The sequence below is a fragment of the Photinus pyralis genome, unplaced genomic scaffold (genome assembly GCF_008802855.1).
Source record: "Photinus pyralis isolate 1611_PpyrPB1 unplaced genomic scaffold, Ppyr1.3 Ppyr1.4_LG6, whole genome shotgun sequence".
In the NCBI taxonomy this organism is placed as follows: Eukaryota; Metazoa; Arthropoda; class Insecta; order Coleoptera; family Lampyridae; genus Photinus; species Photinus pyralis.
This window is the reverse complement of record NW_022170663.1, coordinates 22,111,750-22,132,599: the sequence shown is the minus strand read 5'-3', so window position 1 is coordinate 22,132,599 and position 20,850 is coordinate 22,111,750. Positions and strand designations below refer to the sequence as shown.

General features: G+C 35.2%; 2 protein-coding genes and 1 long non-coding RNA gene across 11 annotated transcripts in view; 1 reads left to right on the top strand and 2 right to left on the bottom strand.

The window, feature by feature from the left end:
* Positions 1 to 20,850, bottom strand: part of LOC116175025 (protein pangolin, isoforms A/H/I/S) — a 308,557-nt gene that overhangs the window by 120,158 nt on the left and 167,549 nt on the right. The window lies entirely within an intron of this gene.
* On the top strand, positions 265 to 20,778 carry LOC116175029 (facilitated trehalose transporter Tret1-like). 4 transcript variants are annotated; one of them, XM_031493081.1, is made up of 3 exons: positions 265 to 412; positions 17,049 to 17,132; positions 19,314 to 20,778. In XM_031493081.1, exons 2-3 carry the CDS (start codon positions 17,060 to 17,062, stop codon positions 20,639 to 20,641), a joined length of 1,401 nt encoding a protein of 466 aa, XP_031348941.1. In that variant the 5' UTR covers positions 265 to 412; positions 17,049 to 17,059; the 3' UTR covers positions 20,642 to 20,778. The 4 variants fall into 4 exon arrangements, with proteins under 4 accessions (XP_031348941.1, XP_031348939.1, XP_031348942.1 ...); XM_031493079.1 differs by lacking the exon at positions 265 to 412 and adding an exon at positions 6,452 to 6,526; XM_031493080.1 differs by lacking the exon at positions 265 to 412 and adding an exon at positions 13,245 to 13,263.
* Positions 3,204 to 5,646, bottom strand: LOC116175037. Its single transcript, XR_004146227.1, has 3 exons — positions 4,112 to 5,646; positions 3,979 to 4,058; positions 3,204 to 3,921 (listed from the first exon to the last, which is right to left on the bottom strand). It is a non-coding gene; the product is annotated as an uncharacterized LOC116175037 (long non-coding RNA).

Sequence of the window (20,850 nt, the reverse complement as noted above, 5' to 3'; positions counted from 1 at the left end):
CTACTTGTTTAAGTTTCTCCCATACCTTTACAGCAACTACCAGTTTTTTGAATGGAAAATAACAGTCCCGACTTTCAAGTGCATAATTTCTTACCCAGATTTCCATTAAAATCGTAATTGGGAAGCTCGAATTATGGCACAGAAGGTCGACTTCCGCCGTTCATTATCAGACTTCCTTTGATAATAAGAGCACTATCCGTCGACGTTTGCTTGTCACTACAGGGTGACAAGTAAATTTAAGACCGGTTCGAAATTAAAAGCAACTCTTCTACGAGTACAGCTGATTTATATCAGCAAGTGCGTATCACATCATTACTAAATCGAACGCGGTGAACAACGTGCTTGGATTTTTCAGTGCGTTTTATTGGCAATAAGTGCGTGTCACACTTTTTGGAGTACCCACTGCCTTTACGTGAGTATTGATGCAAATGCTAATTGGCCAATTAATTGAAGCTTGCATACAAATCTCTTGTACTGATTAATGCGTTTTTAATCGTTTTATGATTGAACTTCACCCATGCAGTTTTTGCTATGAACCGCCTCAAGATACGAGCTGCAAAATTATTCAGGTTTCGCCAGGGTTACACTTTAATAGGGCGCAATCTTGGTAGAAAAGTGGAGCAAGTGCATTTCTCCAAAGTCAGCAAAAATGCATCAATATATAACCTTGATTTGAATAGGAATTAGTAAATAGTAATAAATACACGTTTAAGCGATATTCATTGTTGCCATTTAAACGGATTTAAAAGCATATATATTTTGCGATTACGATAATCCGCCTCCCATATATCGTTTGATTGTAATAACATACGGCTACATCTACATTGATTTTTAATGCACCAAAGATTTACCCTTCCTCTCCTCATAATTGTACCCACTTTTATCCCAATTTCGGCAATTTCTCTTAAATTTTGCACCATGATCATATAGCTTCTCGATATCGATGGGCCAAATTTGTTTGAAACCCTTTTACTGGGTTTGGTCAGATTTTCATCAAATTTAAAACCTATATAGGTAGTATAACGTTAACATGTAAAAGACTAACGGAAAAAATTAAGGGAGATCTACGTAAGGGTCATTTTTATAATGTCTTGGTTTTATGGTAGTGGCAAAACCATACCCGGTTAATATTTAAATTTAAAAATAAGTAAAACGCAGTAATAAGTATCCGGGAAGACTACCCTTAAAATCGTATTAAAAATTTGTAGCGAGAAAATAAAAGCCATTTTGAAAAGATGTATACCAGGGGTCCAAGAAATGACCAGCAGGAGGATTTGGGATACCGTAAAAGTTAGAAATCCGTATTTTATCTTAATTTTGCGAAACCTAATCCTATTTCTTTATTTCTCTTGAAGTAATTTCAAAGAAAATAATAACGAAATCACGATGTTTCGTATTTTTTTGAATATCTCGAGAAGTAAGCATAAGTTTCTAATTGCCATTTTATTAACCCCTTAGTTCTAACACTTTTTTGCCTTTAAATCGGATTTGTAACTTGTACGGTTTCTGAGTTCCCTATCCTGTTCATTTATTATTACTTACTAGTTCGAAAAAAAACTGCAGCGTATTCTTGCAAATGAGTTATCGACGCTAGTTTATTGGAAGGTGGCGTAACAAGTATTTTCAATTTCATAAAAATAATATATACGCCCTTTCACGATATTTTTCATTGTTCTCCAAACGTTTAACAATTTTAAAATGATTTTGAGGTTGTAATGGTTTTTACCAATTTTGAATTTAAATATTATACCGGGTAACTTCTGCAACAAGTAAGTTTTTATAAAATGATTCTTTTTTAGATCTCCCTTAAGCTTTTCAGTTCGCCTTTTAAATTTCAATTTAATCCATCCACACAACATCGCAACAAAACTAAAAAAATTATGTAAAAAAGTGTTCCATATAAAGTTGGCCCACCTAGGGCCACAAATTGATCACGAATTGACGAATACGCAGATCTCCACGACAATCACTTTGCTTCGAAAGTAAAACAACTAGGCACCCGATATTTAAATTTATGAGTGGTGATACATTTGATCAGTAATAATTACCCAGAAATAGATTTCGCATAGTTAACATGTGAAAGTGGCAAGAAAATTCTCGTACAGTGCTCGTCTGGCGGTAAAACTCGCCAACGAAAGCTCACCTCTCAATAATCGCTCCAAGAAAAATGAAAATCGGGAAATCATGTTTTAAGAGAAATTACTACCTAAGAACGTTCGTAGTCTGTTTTGTGTTTCCCGCTGCATTGCATTATATTTCCTTCTGGAGGAGGTGAGTTAAATAAAGTGCAACAGGTAAGCATTACAAAGTTGGAACCTGAGTTGCGTGTAGAAACCAGAAATGTAATGAATTTTGTTTCAAAATTTCAAAACTGAAATTTTTATTCGTTATTTTCATGTCAAAGAACATCCTGACATGACATGCCACACAAATTTCGTTCGAGGGGGTCTACAAATCTTCGTAAACCCGAGTTTCAGATGAAAAGCGAAATTTTCAAACGAAAGAATAATGAAAATACCGGTAGATATTTCATTTCAATTAAAAAGTATGACACTCGTAAAGATACGAGACTCAATTGATGCAACCAAAGGAGTGCATATGTTAAACTGCACTTTAAAAATTACCATGGCAGTGGATGGAGGAACTTGTGCTTTTTTCTAGTATATGCCGCGGAGACGGGCAACGCCCATTACTATAATGTACTATTCTTAGGTTATTATCATTAATGCCCTACGTAATTCTAACTCTAATTGTTGCAAGTAAGATACGCTTTTTTACTAGATAAACTCTTATCAATAAAAAGTATTTCATTACATTAATTATTTGCTGAATCTCTTCAATTGATATAGTAATGAACTATTAGATAATTTGATTAGAGCGCATACCTACTCAAAAATAATAAGAATAACGTCCAAGTGGAGTTATTTTTAGTTGCGCTGAATTACGGATTAATTCGGGAAGTTGTACATTACGACTATTACAGTGGTTTTCGAATTAAATGTTCCGCAGATTGACCTTAGAAGCAAATTGGAAACGTTAGGTCACATTCTGTTATCACCGGTCGTAAATTAGAGGAAAGGGGAAAGATCCGAAGATCTTTCTCGGTTCGTCGGATGTTTATCTCTGATTATTTTATTAATAACGTTTAAAAGCTACATGTGTTAAATTTATTTCAGAAAATTAAAAAAATCACTAATGCAACTCACCTACACACTCGTCCACTTGGGTGGGTTGTTCGATTGCTCCTTATACGATAGGTACCACTCATCTAAAAGGGAAAATTTGCATTACTTACAATGGAAAATCAATTTTTGACAAAAAATCATTAATTCTCACTCACTAATATTCGTCACTTGGTTGCAGTTCTTCGCTGCCATTCCGTTAATCTAAACAGAGAAAAAAGGTATGTTATTTTACTCTCAATTGGGAATTTTTGAAAATAATCACTTATACAAAAGGCTCGCTCATATTCTGGTTGAGTGGTTTCCATTTTTCAGTTGCTTCAGATGCCATATCATTAATCTAAACAGAGAAAGGTATGTTATTTTACTCTCAAATAGGAATTTTTGAAAAAAATCACTTATATAAAAGGCTCGCCCATATTCTGGTTGAGTTGTTTCCATTTTTCAGTTGCTTCAGATGCCATATCATTAATCTAAACAGAGAAAGGTATGTTATTTTACTCTCAAATAGGAATTTTTGAAAAAAATCACTTATATAAAAGGCTCGCCCATATTCTGGTTGAGTTGTTTCCATTTTTCAGTTGCTTCAGATGCCATATCATTAATCTAAACAGAGAAAGGTATGTTATTTTACTCTCAAATAGGAATTTTTGAAAAAAATCACTTATATAAAAGGCTCGCCCATATTCTGGTTGAGTTGTTTCCAATTTTCAGTTGCTTCAGATGCCATATCATTAATCTAAACAGAGAAAGGTATGTTATTTTACTCTCAATTGGGAATGTTTGGAAAAATCACTTATATAAAAGGCTCGCCCATATTCTCGTTGACTTGGTTCCATGTCTAGATTGCTTCATATGCCATTCCATTAATCTAATCTGGAAAGAGTGTGTTATTTTATACTCAATTGGGAATTTTTGAAAAAAATCACTTATACAAAAGGCTCGCCCATATTCTGGTTGACTTGGTTCCATTTCTCTGTTGCTTCAGATGCCATTCCATTAATCTAAACAGAGAAAGGTACGTTATTTTACTGTCATTTGGGAATTTTTGAAAAAAATCACTTATACAAAAGGCTCGCCCATATTCTGGTTGACTTGTTTCCATTTCTCAGTTGCTTCAGATGCCATATCATTAATCTAAACAGAGGAAGGTATGTTATTTTACTCTCAATTGGGAATTTTTGAAAAAAAAATCAATTAAACAAAAGGCTCGCCGATATTCTCGTTCACTGGGCTTCAGATGCCATTCCATTAATCTAAACAGAAAGATACGTTATTTTACTCTCAATTGGGAATTTTTTAAAAAATCACATAAACAAAAGGCTCACCCATATTCTGGGTGTCTTGGTTTCATTTCTCCGTTGCTTCAGATGCCATTCCATTAATCTAAACAGAGAAAGGTATGTTATTTTACTCTCAATTGGGAATTTTTGAAAAAATCATTAATATAAATATGAAGAGGGTTAAATAGCTAATAATTACTGGAGTCACCATGTCAGTGATATTTCATTCCAAACCTTTCATTCCATTTTCTATGGTATAGGGCATGATCTTGAAAAAAAACGAATGGAATGTTTCCTTTGCTGTAAAATACGAGTATAAAGGTAATTAAAGGTGCGGTACAACATTATAAAACATAAAGTAAGTCGAGGAGTTTCCAAGTACTTGGTTTTGTAACTTACAGAGTCGACAAGGACAGCACTGTGGGACAATGGTAAAAATGATAATAATCGAAACAGCAAATGGGGTCGCATTTTCAAATTAATCAAGTTATACTATAGACCAATGCACCATGTCAGTGATATATTTCATTCCAAACCCCTCATTCCCTTTTCTATTGGATATTGCAATTGGACTCATTTGGCCACAAGTTCGAAAGGTGCACTAAGCATTAAGCTAAGAATCTGCACCTTTTGAAAGCATTAGTCAATCGAGTTGCTTCTGCGCTCAGAGTATCGTAGATATTCTACCTTAAAAAAGATACGGAGCGTCTAACAAAGACAAACGCAAAGTTTTTGAACCATTATTTAAAAAACCTGCTGGATGTAGTGTTCTGGAGGATGCAGCTGCCGCAAAGTTTGTTTGAATGCTCAATATACCGTCTATATGAGAAAGGACAAAATGTATCGTTTCAATTAGCTACAACTAAAAATGGAGTTTTCACGATCTAGTTTTGAGAATTTTGGTATGTGAGAGGAGTAGAAAGACTTTCAGACAATATACATTCATGACAGGAAATGCATAGACCAATGGAATTGTTTTCTATCAACTCATCTATCGAGAGGAGGGGATGCAGGATGCGAAAAATGGAAAGTTTGTACGAGATGTATATAGTAATAGTAAAAAGTGGCTCAATTCCATTTTTTCACTACAGGTCACACATGATACTCGACTTTTCCTCGCTATTTCAACTCTCTCACATAATGTAATCTTCAGACCGTCTTCATCAACGTAATTGTTGCTGTTACAACGAAAAGCTTCGGTTATAGTATTCTACTTTCTGTTTCCATTTAATTAGAGTACGTTTTCGCTTTCTTAATAAGAGACTCTGTTTTTGCATTGTATGTGAAAGCTCTTCACTCTACCGCAAAACGAGGGTATGCAAACTCATTTCCAAGTTGGTGTTTTTACCAAAATTTGGAGACAAGTGACCGAAGTGCACTGAAGAATATGAACACGAACCAAAAACTGTGAACTCTAAAGCCGACGTGATTACGACATTATGAACAAAGAAATAAATTGAGGATTACACAGCGCACTGGATATCGAAGGGCAGAAGGAAAACGCTGACAATCACCCCCAAAGTTACTAAGGTAAATCGATCTTAATTTGAATGCACGATTTTGCGTGAATACAATCCACATTTTGGCATGGGCCTGCTAACTAACGTCTAACTCGCATAATTGTTTATTCAGAATGATAATACACAAACACTAACAATGATAGGAAATAAAGCGACTTTGCATGACCTGTAAAAAATACACTAATATCTCCATAGTTTTAGCGATTATGTTATGGTCGTGCAGCTCTAATCTCGATGAGAAAACTATTGACGAAATTGAGGGGATGTTATTCACCTTCGTGCCAATTGTCTTTCTCACGGGGCTAAAGTTCTGGCTACTGAAATATAAATGAGGAGTTTATTGTACACAGATACAAGGTTAAAAACTATTAGTGTATTATCAGCAGTCTTGTTTGTGATACGCATTTTTTCATGGTGCCGATTGAGCGATAGTGATTGAATTTCCGATAGCTCCTTGCAGAACTTATATAAGGTCGGGCGTTACTAGTTAGTCATTTTCGTGGTATGTGTGACTGTGATTCTACCAACTTGCTTGCTAAAGGTATGTACGCGAAAAATTAAGACGTACTTGCAATGGAAACTTACACCTCACAATTTACCAATTTTGATTTCGTAACTTAAGTGGTTGTTACGTTCTTCCGCTGGCGTGGTAACATTCCTATGCCTAGATCCCTAAGTCCACGGATCACAATCGACTTTCTCAATTAAGCTTTTATTTAATACCAGACTAATTGAAAGTTAATAATTGATCGCTGAACGTAATTAATTTACATGCTATTTCTGTAACTCTCTATGCATTGGTTATTTCCACTGAATCAGCCACTTAAGATTTTGCAATGCTCAGTTAAAGTAAAATATTTCGAATGTGGCATTAATTGATTAATATCAATTCAGGATGTGCCAAATGTAAGGATTTCCTCTCCCTTAAAATCTGTTCCGCCATCAACAACCCCCATTACGAACCCCAAGGCACCTCAGAACTTATCAAAATACGCTTGATGATGGGCCCTTTCTGGCATTTAAAATCCGCTGGATCAGGGTAGCTGGTTTTAACTGGCACGTACTGTATATCATACCCAAAGTTTAATTCTGAAAATGCTTTTAAGTTGATAAATTCCAGTATTTGCAAAAAAATATAGGGTCTTCCATCTTAAAAAGTGTTAGTCTATAAGAGATATTAAACAATACAAAATGTATACCATATTTGCATTTTAAAAAACCATGTCGAGATACACACCACTCTTATGGAACGCCCTGTATACCTAAAATACTTTGAATATAAAAAACACATGGCATAACGTTAGGAGTAAAATTTTCCAGAAAATGACTAGAGTACATAGTGCACTGGGTTGCGAACCCACTTCAGCTGAACCATTTTTAACTTTAAATAACCGAAAGTTGACACTTCGTGATTTTAAATGGACTTAACTCTACTCAATATATTGAGTAAATTTGATATAGGTCTAAACCGAATGGCTTAATAATTCTTTGAGCTTTTTCGAAATGTTTGAAAAATATAATCCGTGGTGTGAGACACTTTCAAAAGTAAGTACAGTGTACAGTTGTTTTTAAAGATAGAAACCTGTGCATTTTGAGATCCTGTGCCCCTTTGTTGTGAAACTTAACACCACAAACAGAATCAATCTAGTTACGTTTGTTTCTGGCATCATTTATTTCTTGAACGAAACCTAAGCGTTTCGAATCCTATGAAGCGGTATACGTTTAAAGCCTGGATAGTTTTCGTGTATTAAATGCACTTAAAAATAATTAAAAGCCTACAACGCCGTTAGAAATTGTTAGCGATTTTTAAAGACCTTCAAATGCACTTATAGAGCTCGTAAAGAGCTCTCAAATTCTCTTCAAAATTGGAATAATAAATACTTACTGTAAAAATTATTAAAAACCTAAAAGCAAGCCTAAAAGTATCTATAATATACTTGGAATTTCTGGAAACCCTGTGGTCTCTTATGGAAACTCGCACCGTTTCTTAAAGATTTTGAAAGGACTTTTAAGGACCATCAAATGCACTTAAAGACCTTTAAAGCTCGTAAAGGGTTCTTAATGGATCTTGAAAATTCAGATATTAGCATTATATGTACACCTACATATATACAATGATGAGGAGAAGATTTTAAAGAAAATTAAATATTAGATACTTATTAAAAGCTCTCTCAGGTTCTTAAAAGCTACAAGGCTCCAAACAAGTCGCGCTAAAGGCTTTTAACCAAAAGTTCGTGGAATGAATGTGTTAGATTATGAACAAGAAAACTAATGTTTTTAATAAATATTCAACGAAAATTGCTAGCTCAGATAGTTTGAAATGTCAAAATAAATTGGTGGCCACCAATTTTTATCCTTTTTTGATTCCTTTAAAATCTTCTCCTCAATAGCTAACGGACAAATTCCTGATCGTCAACCGGGATCAATAGATTGTGCAATATTCCCCAAATTTTTGTCAAGTACTAAATTTTTCAGATTTTGGAAATTGAGATGAGAATGCAAAGAAATTTTTGAGTTTGAAACCAAGATGATTCTTTCTAAGGGTCTTACAACAGTGCGTCGGCCTTTCCTATAGCTCATACCTGGTAAAAAATATTTAAAAAAAACATTCGCGCAAATGTCAATTATAGATCGTCGCACATCCACAGAAATCATTTTTGAATGTACGGGGTGTCCCATTTTTACGGTGTCAATAGACAATTGATTTTTTAAAATGGAATACTCTGTATAGTTTTAATTGTTTTGATGTCATTTTTAAACCTCTGCATGGAAACTTATTCACTTTTTGGTTTTTTGTCAATGTTACCAAATTATTATTTTTTTCTGAATAATTCCCCATAAGCAAGCTCCATTTTGATAAATCGTAGCGACGCCGACGTTGATTTTTTAAAGTTAAGAAATAGATTTGATCAATAATGTTAATCTGCATAAAAGGGAACAATTTGGTAATGAGAAAGTTTAGTGATACAGAGTGTTCACAAATAAATAGTAAAATTTCCAAATTTCATTAACTATTTTTCTCAAATGGTACTATCACTATTTTATTTCTACATTTGATAGTCTTTTGTGTGCTCTTTAATGTTTATAAAGGTGTGCCTAAACCCCGTAGTTTTTAGGTTATTCATTATTTTTCACAAAAATAGTTACACATTAATTTATTACATGTTTATAAACCGGTTTAGACCGTGATAATAAAAAACAAAAGAATTCCAAAAAGTAAGCAAGTGTCACAAATAAATTATCTGCTGCAAGTGTCCTCCCTATTTCGTAGTAAAATAAGATGGTGTAATTTGAAAGGTGAATTTCGAAAAATATGATCAAGTCTTTTTAAATAATCTTATTTTACTACGAAATAAGGAGTACAGGACAGGACAGGACAGGACACCCCTTATAAAAATTAAAGAGCACAAAACAGACTATCGAATATAAAAACGAAATAGTGGTAAGTTACCATGCAGAGGTTAAAAAATGACATCGGGTCAACTAAAAATAGGTGTATACAGGGGCGGACTGGCCCGGGGGGGGGGGCGATTGCCACCTGGCCTGTACGTCATAATGGCCCGTTGGAAATTTATAAGTATGTGCTGTATTTAGTTTCTTGTACTATTAACAAATTATTAACACGCTTCTCTAATTGGGGTTGATGTTAGGTTGTTAAAAAATTAAAAAATTCTGTTTTAATTGAAGTGTTTTACAATGAATTTATCATTTTTTGGCGTAGCATGAAAGTGCTGAAATACAATGATAGGCGACGCGCCTCGTTTGGATTGTATATTTTGTTACTTTTAATTATCAGCTGCAATTTAAAAAAAAAACTGTATTGTAATTGATTTCCGAAAAAGGAGTACCTTAAAATGAAGCAAAAAATGTTTTTGTGGTGCACCGCAGAGCTACCCCCCCGCCACCTTCATTACTACACTAATACTTTAATGGCCCGTAACCTATGCAATTCCACCTGGCCCGCCCCTGACTAGAAACCAATTTCGAAAGAAAATTCAAAGGGGTGTAACTTTTGAACTAGAAGCCCAATCTTGGAACTGTTTGAAATTATGGATTCTACAGGCCACATTCTATAAAAAACGGGTCGATCTGAGACAATTTTTTTGCGGGCCTCAAAAAAAGGCAGTGTATAACCATCATTTTTTAACAAAAACTGACTGCACCAAAATTTCTCGGGAAAACACTTTTTCGTATTAATTTTGGTGCGTAGAATCCAAAACAATTCGTACTTTTTCGATCGGACGTCTCAATCAAAAGTTATGGACTAGATTGTGTGTATTGACACCGTAAAAATGGGACACTCTGTACATTCAAAAATAATTTCTGTAGATGCGCAACCAGTTGACATTTGCACAAAAGGTTTATATTTTTTACCACGTATGAGCTAGGAAAGACATATTCAACTAAAATTTCAGAAAACAGTGTGTACCGTAAGAGTGGCACTTTATGTTAAAATTTCGTCGGGCCACAATTAAGAAAGTTAGCATTGCACAAGTAAAATCCATTTTTAACGTGCTACCACAATAGCGCGTATTTTTTTAAATTTTCGGATATTAAGTTTCGAATCATTATTTTCATGTTCAAAAATCAAGAGATACAAAATGTTGGTGACGTTAAGGTTTTTTGCAATTTCGTTTAAGAACTTAAATTTTGCAAACTCGGGCATTCCCAAATTCCTAGATGAAGTCTAATCCGCAGTTTTTTTGAAAAAAAGCTATTAGTAACGTAGGTTCCAAACGAAAGTTTCGCTTTATTCGGAAATGAAAAAATGGAAATTCTGCAAAAGTGTGTCCGTGATTTTTCTGTGAAAAATCTTCATTCTCGGAAATATTTCCACAGCAACATTCCAGATTGCACCTCGCAAACCTTGCTCCATTGGCATTTTTTTCGAAAATGGATTTTTTCATAAAAACCTAAGCTAGTAGATTTGGAGTAGGGGCGAAATTCCTAGCTATAAGGTAAGAATTTAAATGTTTATAATGATGGTTTGAGGAGACTCATCAATTACACAAAGAAGACACGTAGGCATTGGCAAAATTTGCTAAAGGCGTGTATTTCTATCGACCTCTTTTTAACTCAAATGCATATTTAAATTAGAATAATTGCGTACAGTAAAAGATGCACATAAATAATTGAATTGTGACGCAGAGTAAAAAATCGCGTGAATTTTATCAAAAACTCACCATTTCCCCATCAATCCTTCCTGAAGGAATGCACTAGCATCTTACACACTTACGTTTTGGTCACAACTGATCTGCCTATAATTATCCAGTTTTCGTTTATTACGTAAACATGTGTCATACGCTCATACCTGTAGTCGGGCGTACTTCTTATCTCTAATGCCAAATGAATTCAAACCGGTACCTTTTACGTATACTACAAGTAAATATTCTTAGCGGATGCTCTAGAAGGTTTCATTAACAAATTAACACAAATCTTTGGTAAAAATAAACAAACGACCACACGCTGGTGTTCAACGGGAAATTATCCTGAATTATTTGAATTTTGCAGTATACTCGTACATTGAAATCCTGTACCGTAACTATAAGCCCAAAAATCACGCCCCCACGAAATAGCCCTGAAGACTCTTCCCAGAAAACTCACCACCGCTGCTTAAGTCTCCGGAAATTTAACCACGAAGAAAATTCAATGCTTCGCCCTTACCGAATCTTCAGATCATCTTCTGTATTTATAATATTTCGCAGTCAAAATTCCTGAGAGACCCATAATTCTTAAAATATTTCTACCATCCTTGGTTGTGTTTTGGGACTCTCACAACCATCAAATTCGTACAAAAGTTAATGATATTTCTCATGTAGCATAAGATTTATAAGACTTATAGGTTGCGTAAGAATTTCTCGTACAATTTTTCTTATATCCACACATAATATTCTTACTACATGGGGGATTGGCATAGAATACCCCTCCAGAACAAAAATCAGCTTCCATGGCTGTCCGTCGAAGTGATTCTGACGAGGGTATACCGTATAGATTTTGAGGGGAGGAGAATCGAAGACTATGTTTCTTAAAGGAAACATTTATATTCGATAAAACCTACTCCTCTTTCCTAGGGGTATTCGATCTGTATTCGACGAACCTATTTTCAAAAACACCACGCCGGTGTGGTAATGGAGAGGGAGGACCGAGGGGAGGACGTTTGGAATTTTTCTTTCTGCCTAACGATCTCGGGGACATATAAATGGTAGGAAGGATTCCAGCATTTTGAATTTGCTGAAATTTTAATTATAAAAATCAATTTCTCCAAAGCCTCTCGACTGGAAAAATACCTGATAATGACTGACCGAAGATGATATGGACAGCTAGAGCCATAATAATCAAATGGCTGTGAAGTCGACCAAATAACTACAATAGAACGTCATATTTCATACTGAATTGAAGATATCAAATGAAGTCCTATTAATTTGGAATGCTCTTAGAAAATTTACTGTAAGCTTTATCCAAGCAGTTTCTTAAAGACTATTTCGCAAGTCTTCCTCAAAGTCTACCCAGCAAATTTTAATATAATCGTGGCGGGAATGAGTTGGGAACCTTAGAAACGTTCCTTCTTCTTAGAAATGTTTTCAGAAACCTTAAAATTAGATGCGTTAGTAGATTCTTAGTAGTTTCTTGAGAAATTGTCATGGAAAATTAAATTGCAGCTCAATTTTTCCGATAGAAATTTCCTCGCATAAAGGCGAAAAACGCGAAGTGCATAAAACGAGCGCAAATATTGATTGCAATTGCAATTCCAGTTCATCTTACAGAAGTGCACCACCTCCTTTTTTGTTTAGTTATACTGACGTGCCTTAATCGTAAGTAAGTAGTACATTTACACGATAATATGCACAAAACCTTGTAATATATTGCAAGCGTCCTTTTCTATAAATTTTGAATTGAAAAAAATTCACCGAAATAGCACAGTTTGTTTACGTCAAAACTGACGTGGTTCTCCCGCCATTTGGATACATTTTGGCGTTCATGCCAGTTATCAGTTTCACCGCACTCTGCACTTTAGCTGATCGTGTCGACCAGTTCTTCAAATAATTTTGTATAATTTGAAAAATCCGTGGGAATTCCGAAAAAGAATGGTCACGAATAACAAACATTCAATGTTACGTAAATTAATTGTTTAGCTTTAATTACCGAAAGTGTAGACAATTATACATACCTTGAATTCTAAGTGCTTATCAAAAGTTGCGCACATAAAGATCTATTGACAAGTGAGTGCAAGTGGAAGGACGCGCAAAGGCCTTCGAGTGAGAAATTACGTGACTATGGGTGAGTGAGTTCTTCTACTTGTAAAAGTGTGAGCATGTGAAAGTTCTAACGTTGCGTATTCGCAATTTTCTTGAGATGAAGTGATAATCTTCTGTTCTGACTTAACCGAGAGGAAGAGTCAGGAAAGGGCTGCGTGAGTATACCAACAAAAATCAAGAGTTGAAGCGAAGATTTTCGTACAAAACCAAATGGTTCATTTAACGATACTCGCGTTCCCCATAATTTGGTTCGTAGAATCGAAAACAATTCGTACTTTTTCGATCGGACTTCTCATTCAAAAGTTATGGACTAGAAACCAATTTCGAAAGAAAATTCCAAGGGCTGTAACTTTTGAACTAGCAGCCCAATCTTTGAACGGTTTGAAATTATGGATTCTACAGGCCACATTCTATAAGAAATTTTTTTTCCGGGTCGATCTGAGACAATTTTTTTTTCGGGGCTCAAAAAAAGGCAGTGTATAACCTTCCTTTTTTACCAAAAATCGACTACACCAAAATTTCTCGGGAAAACACTTTTTCTTATTAATGTTGGTGCGTAGAATCCAAAACAATTCGTACTTTTTCGATCAGACTTCTCAATCAAAAGTTATAGACTAGAAACCAATGTCGAAAAAAAATTCAAAGGGCTGTTACTTTTGAACTAGTAGCCCAATCTTGGAACTGTTTGAAATTATGGATTCTACAGGCCACATTCTATAAGAAATTTTTTTTCCGGGTCGATCTAGACAATTTTTTTTGGGGCCCAAAAAAGGCAGTGTATTACCTTATAACCTTCCTTTTTTACCAAAAATCTACTGCACCAAAATTTCTCGGGAAAACACTTTTTCTTATTAATTTTGGTGAGTAGAATCAAAAACAATTCGTACTTCTCAATCAAAAGTTATAGACTAGAAACCAATTTCGAAAGAAAATTCAAAGGGCTGTAACTCTTGAACTAGTAGCCCAATCTTGGAACTGTTTAAAATTATGGATTCTACAGATCTATTAATTTGCTTTGAAAAAATATATTTGATGCGATAGAAAAGTTCCACCCCTCCAGATGGATGTGAAGGTAATAAGTAAGCTTGAATGTTGTAAAAAAAAATGCACAAGTTCAAAATGGCGAGAGTTGAAATTGGTATGCACAAATAAAGGGTTGATTGTAGACCCCTTAAACATACTCAATTGAAGAATCAAATTTACAGGATGCCCATTATGAATTGGAATATAATATATCTCGGTAAATATCGACTGTATACAAAATTTTTCTGTATGAAAGTTGTTTAATATCAGTTGTTTTGATTTCAGAAAACAAATGAGTAACGAAAAACAATTGAATTTTTTAATTAGGAATGCGCCCTTTCATTTGTCTCATCTGATAGAGATTTTTCTTCTTTTTTCGATGGCATGTAACATGTTAGTACCTTTATATCAGGCTTTATACAAAATAAGTTTTCAAACAAATTTATTATAATTATTACATCAATAACATTCATCAAAATAAAACAAATGAATGTGTACGTTTCTTATTTTTAAACCTTGAACATTACATGAATTAGCAATAATTGCTGCAGCAATTTCTCCCAGAATACTCGGGGACATTCATTTCAAGCTTTCCATGATAGGTTAGTTCACTGCTTTGCAGTTGATAATAAAAATATTTTGAACACTTATTGCGTTGCAAACCATTTTATTGCTAATTTGATTTTGTCTTCAAGGTTTAATAAGAAACGTACACGTTCATTTGTTTTATTTTGATGTAGGATATCTAGATTAATGTTATTAATGTAGATAATAATTTTTTTGAAAAATTTTCTTTTATTAGGGTACTAACATGTTATATCATCTAAAAGAGAAAAAAAATCTGTATCAAATGAGCCTAATGAAAAGGTGCACTGCCATTTAAAAAATTCAATTGTTTTTCGTTACTGATTTGTTTTCTGAAATAAAAACCACTGAATGCTGCCTTATTATAGGAAAAAATGTTAAACAACTCAATTAAATCATTATATTAAATACTCAATTAAAAAATATATGTTTGATGTGGTACAAAAGTTCCACCCCCCTAGTAGATGTGAATAAGTAGGGCCGAATTTTGTTACACATTTCCTAATTCCAAAAAACAAGAGTTTGCAATTTGTGTGCACAGTTGTTGAATTGAAATTACGGGAAACCGGGCACAGCACAATTTTTATTTCCTTCGGCACTATTATGTATAGCACACTAGGAGCACAATGCAGCACAAAGTAGAAAATTTGAATTAAAGTAAGTGAGAGACCAGGAATAACCGGATTTAGGAATATGGGAAAATAGGCATATAGGAAGTCTCGTTGGTGGTGATATCGAGAATGGATTTCTTTTTGCTAAACGGTATAAAATTAGACTAAGGTAATTTTTTAATTAAACATTGTCCTATAGGGTAATGAATGGGTGCGGCTGTTTATTATCTCTTTCTTTTCTCCAGAATCAATAAACATGTCCTACTTACTATGGATTTTCTGGACGGCAAAAGCAAACAAACACAGCCTTAAATTAAACTTGAAACAGGTACACTCGCTCAATTTCAAGATATGTCTGTAAAAATTAGATTAAAATTAGAAACAAGCCGAAAATGTTTGAAAACTCGCTACAATATAGTTATAAAAGAGCACGGCCTTTTTGGTGTCTTTGCAAGTGGATTTATGAATTAAAAGCTGTCTATCTTTCCAGATTTAAAACTTCAAGTCTTTTTGAAATGAATTAAAATCCTTTAGACACAATATAAAAATGAAATAAGATAAAAGCGTCAAAATGGAACTGCAAGCTAAAAATTGAATCCAATTCCGTTGCCTATTGCAAAATCCAAAGCCTCAAGCTCAAATAAAAGATTATCAAAGTGCTCGTGTGAGATTTAGGGGACTTTAGCACATTTTTGTGTGGCAGATCAGATCAGTACTGTATTATTCAGTTTTGACTCTACCATCAGTAAGATCTTGTCGAGTTCTACCACATTCGTTTTGTCGGTACCCACTTACGACGTAGTTGGGGGCGTTCTTCCTTCGCATATATCCTTTTTAGGACTTACCGAGAACCTTCACATGTTCTACAACTTCTTTCCTCCGACCCTTTTTTATGGTTTCTTTCATAGTTATGTAGAAAATCCTTTGTAAATGCCAGAACTAGCGTCGGTTCTTCCAAATTTGAAATTGATTTGGTAACGCTCTGTAATATTCTGCTGTGTATATGAGAACGCTGTTGAGAGAAATGAGTCTAAAATTTGGTGCAGATTTGGCAATTTAGTAATAAAGGCATACCTCGAAGGGAAAACCGTAGAAACGCATTTCTATCTTTCCATTACACAAGGAATGATAAAATCACTGACGCCACTCAATAGATAATTGGCAATTTTTTTACGTGCATTGAATGTTGCAAAATTGAATGAAGCAAGGTTGCATAACTCTCGCTTCCGTTAGTAGAATTCTCACTTACACAAAATACCACCTAGCAATTACACTGATGATAATAATTTATTACAAATTATCTAGGAAAACACAAAACGTTGAAGTAGTTAGTGGTGTAACTTCGGATGAATTTTTCCGATTAGATCTTTGGAGTGATAAATTATAAAATCGCTTTTCGCTCGAATTCTTCCACGCCTAAATATGAACAATATACAATTATGTTGTATTTGGCGCTTAACGGGATAATTAACATTAATTGCTTAATCCCTTAATCTTCACGATCATAATCCTATTGCCTTTGAAAAGACATGTCTCAGAATGAATTTTGTGAATGCGATATTCTAATACCTAGTCATGTTGCTTACAGATATTTTCAAAATGAGGGAGGATCCAACCCAGCCTCTGAAGAAAACTGGAAACAAATTACCACAGTACATTGCGGCATTATCAGGTATAGACTTTTGATTTTATTGGAATAGCCGCTTTGGTTTTTAATTAAGTTTTAATCGTAATCGTAAAGAAGCGAATTTTGAAAATTGAAATTCTCCTTCATAAATCATAAGGTCCGGGAAATACATACGTATCAGATCTATACAGAAGAGTAGGTAGGACGTGATAGGGTCCTCCACCCTTTTTGGCAAACAGAACTCAATGTTGGTGTAAAGAATGGCCCAGAATATTTTCATTGGTATTTTTGAGTACGAAAAATCCCGGTAATTAGAAATATTAATTACGGTCATCACTCCAAGAAAATCATTTTTGATCTCTAGGGATTAATAAAAACAATCGTCCAATAAGATGTTAAACTATCTTAGATTTTTAAACCTGTAATTTTAATAATAATTTTCTGAAGAAATAATAGAAATAGAAATGAAGATGTTTTTCGAGAACCCGATATTCATTAAGTAGAGGACCCCCTACAAATATTAGCCCAGGGCCCCCTGAGGCCTCGGTCCGCCCCTGGCGGGAATTCCCACTGCGACATTTAAAATAATAGGACAATAGCCCCCATTTAACTAAAAGTCAGCGGTTCTCAATAAAATTTTAATATTTCAAACGCCAAATTGTAGTGCTCGTATTAATCGGCCCATTTCCTTAATAATCGATATATTTAAAATGTAGTTCCTTAAGGAATGCGTCGATAGGACATTAACGACAATAATCGTGTTGATACAATATTAATGTATTAATTAAACATTCCAAGTAGTTTCCCCAATTACAATTTGGCGTTTGAAACATTAAAATGCGCTACAAAGCCTTTGGCGGTGTATGAGGTGTTTTTGGTAGAATTAAACAGTGCTCTATGAAGTGTCAGATGGCCCCCTCTCAGGGCCGTAGCCAGAAGGGGACAAGAGTCCGTTCTTGGAACCCACGTTGTCACCCCTTGAATGTTGCTTATATGACATAATATAGCATGCTCATAATGATGATCAAATATGAAGAAAGATCCTTGGAAATTATGTCAACTATTAAAATTGGACAATTTCACGTTTGGGTATTTGTGTACTTTCTCTGTACAGGGGACTGAATTTGGTTGTTAGTATGGGGTAACTCTTAAACTATAAGTACCTAATAGAAAAAGATGACCTCACAGCCTTGGTGTATTTTTTGAGATAAACTCAATGTTGAAAACCAAAGTGACATATACTTTTTTATTTTTGAGTTGTGGGCAAAAGTGGCATTTTTCGGTTTTTAGAAAAAGCCTATAATTTTTTTTATTATTTTATTGAAATGTGTTTATTACAAATGATTGTTTGCATAATCTACCGTTTTCAAAATAAGCCAGATTTTTTTTAAAGGGAACACCCTGTATATTTTAATCTAAATAGACAGCATATTAAATACTCTTTTTGAAAGTACAGCACATCATGGATACTAAAAAAGATTCAAGCGATTAAAAAAATTCATCACAGATTAAAAAAGGGCCAAATGATCCAATAAAAATTTAAAAAATGTGGTTAGGTGCGATAACTTTTTTACCTGACGCCGTCAACTTATTGCAAAGAAACTTTTGTAATAAACACATTTCAGATAACTGTATTTTCCAAGAAAAACGAAGTTGTACAGCGGGTGGTGTTTGTGCGGAATACAACTTATTATTTCGCCCGCCCGCTCTTGGTAATCAATCTGGCTACGGCCCTGTCCCCTCTTTAGACAGCGGAATTTGATATGATAAAAAATTAATCTTAAAACCGATAAGTGGATTACATTGTTTCATGCGTTTTAACCATTTACGTACAAAAATGTTATGGCATTTTTGGGTAACCTTTTGGAGTTCTAGTTCCGAATCGACCAACTTGGCATTAAAATACATATTCAGTCAGGTGCATTAATTGAATGTTCTATCCAGAGCTTTCCACAACCCCAACAACCCATTCATTTCCAAGGAAATGAAAGGCAATACCCACACAAAATGCAAAGTTCTGTAAGTGTGGGACCAAGTTCTCACATTCAGGAAACTGTCTGTCGTTACGTTGTTTTCGCGTATATTTAACCTTTGGAGTTGCTGTAATGATTAGGGACGAGCGACAGATAAGATTACTTTAGTCGAATAATTGAAGGGATGGTGTTTCTACGTATTGAATGGTGTTTCCTTTCACAAAAGCTAATAACAATTGTTTATTTTTTACAGTATGCCTTGGTTCCGTGGCAACCGGCGCCGTACTTGGCTGGACGTCAAATATTTCCGAAGCAATGAAAGCGGGAGCCTACAATGGTATACCAATAGACGATGACAACTTGGGATGGATTGGATCCTTTGCAACCCTAGGCGCAATGTGCATGTGCTTCCCCATCGGTATACTGTGCGACCTGATCGGAAGAAAGGTGGCCATGCTCATCCTCACCGTACCCTTCGTCATCGGATGGCTGTTAATCATTTTCGCAAATTCCGTCGGTATGATTTACGCGGGGCGTTTTATAACTGGATGCGCAGGCGGCGCCTTCTGCGTATCCGCGCCGTTGTACACCAGCGAGATTGCAGAGAAAGAGATTCGAGGCGCCCTTGGAAGCTACTTTCAACTGCTGTTGACCGTCGGCATCCTGTTTTCGTATATAATCGGCTTCGTCGCAGACATTAAGACGTACACGATCATAGTGGCGATTCTGCCCTTGGTGTTTTGCGTCGTCTTCTTCTTCCAACCCGAGACACCCGTCTACAGGATGAAACAAAAGCGAGAAGGCGACGCCAGGGCTGCCCTCATCCGTCTACGCGGGAAGGAGTATGATGTCGATGCCGAGTTGAAAGAAATTCGAGAAACGCTAGAGGCGGAAGAGAAGAATAGAGTGTCATTTATAACCTGCATGAAGACAAGGAGTGCGAAAATAGCGTCAATTGTCTGCTTCAGCCTCATGTTCTTCCAACAGGCCGGCGGAATAAACGCCGTCATTTTCTACACCGGTGACATCTTCAAATCTTCAGGGTCTTCTTTGGATCCGGGCGTTGCCACAATTATCTGCGGAGTAATCCAGAGCATCTCCACGTTTGTCTCGTCACTGATCATTGACAAACTGGGACGAAGAATTCTACTGATACTCTCCGATCTTTTAATGGTAGTGTCCGGGGTGGCGTTGGGGATTTTCTTCTCGCTTAAAGAGCGCGAGTTGGTCGATAAAGAGACGCTTTCCACCCTGGGATTCCTGCCCATAGTCTCTCTTTCAGTTTTCTTCATTGTATTTTCGCTAGGCTTCGGTCCAATTCCCTGGATGATTTCTTCCGAGTTGTTTCCGTCAGAAATCAAAAGTGTTGCCAGTTCCGCGGCGGGGACTTTTAATTGGTTTATAGCATTTTTGATAACCAAGTTTTATCTCAGTTTGAAAAACGCCGTCGGTGGCGATGTTACATTTTACATTTTTTCGGTTATATCCTTAATTGGTACCATCTTCTGTGTCTTTGTCGTGCCCGAAACGAAAGGGAAATCTTTGGAAGAAATCCAAAGAGAGCTCAACAAAGAGAAATAGTTTAGTATTAGTGATATGTAAATTATGTCCAGATGAGACTGAGTAATGTGCATATAAGATTACTTGATTATTTTCTTACCCATGCAACTTATTTATTTGTAGATTTTAATACTTTATAATAAATAGATTGCCAAAGTCATGCGGTTATCATTCTCTCTCATCGCGATAGTCGAATCGAAACGTCGATGTGATTAGAGGAGATACTTTAT

Excerpts from the sequence above, each read along its gene's own strand:
- LOC116175029 (XM_031493079.1), top strand. The coding sequence starts at position 6,490 with ATGTGTGACTGTGATTCTACCAACTTGCTTGCTAAAG. Across the intron at positions 6,527-17,048 it reads TACCAACTTGCTTGCTAAAG|ATATTTTCAAAATGAGGGAG; the intron begins GTATGTACGCGA and ends TGTTGCTTACAG. Across the intron at positions 17,133-19,313 it reads GTACATTGCGGCATTATCAG|TATGCCTTGGTTCCGTGGCA; the intron begins GTATAGACTTTT and ends TATTTTTTACAG.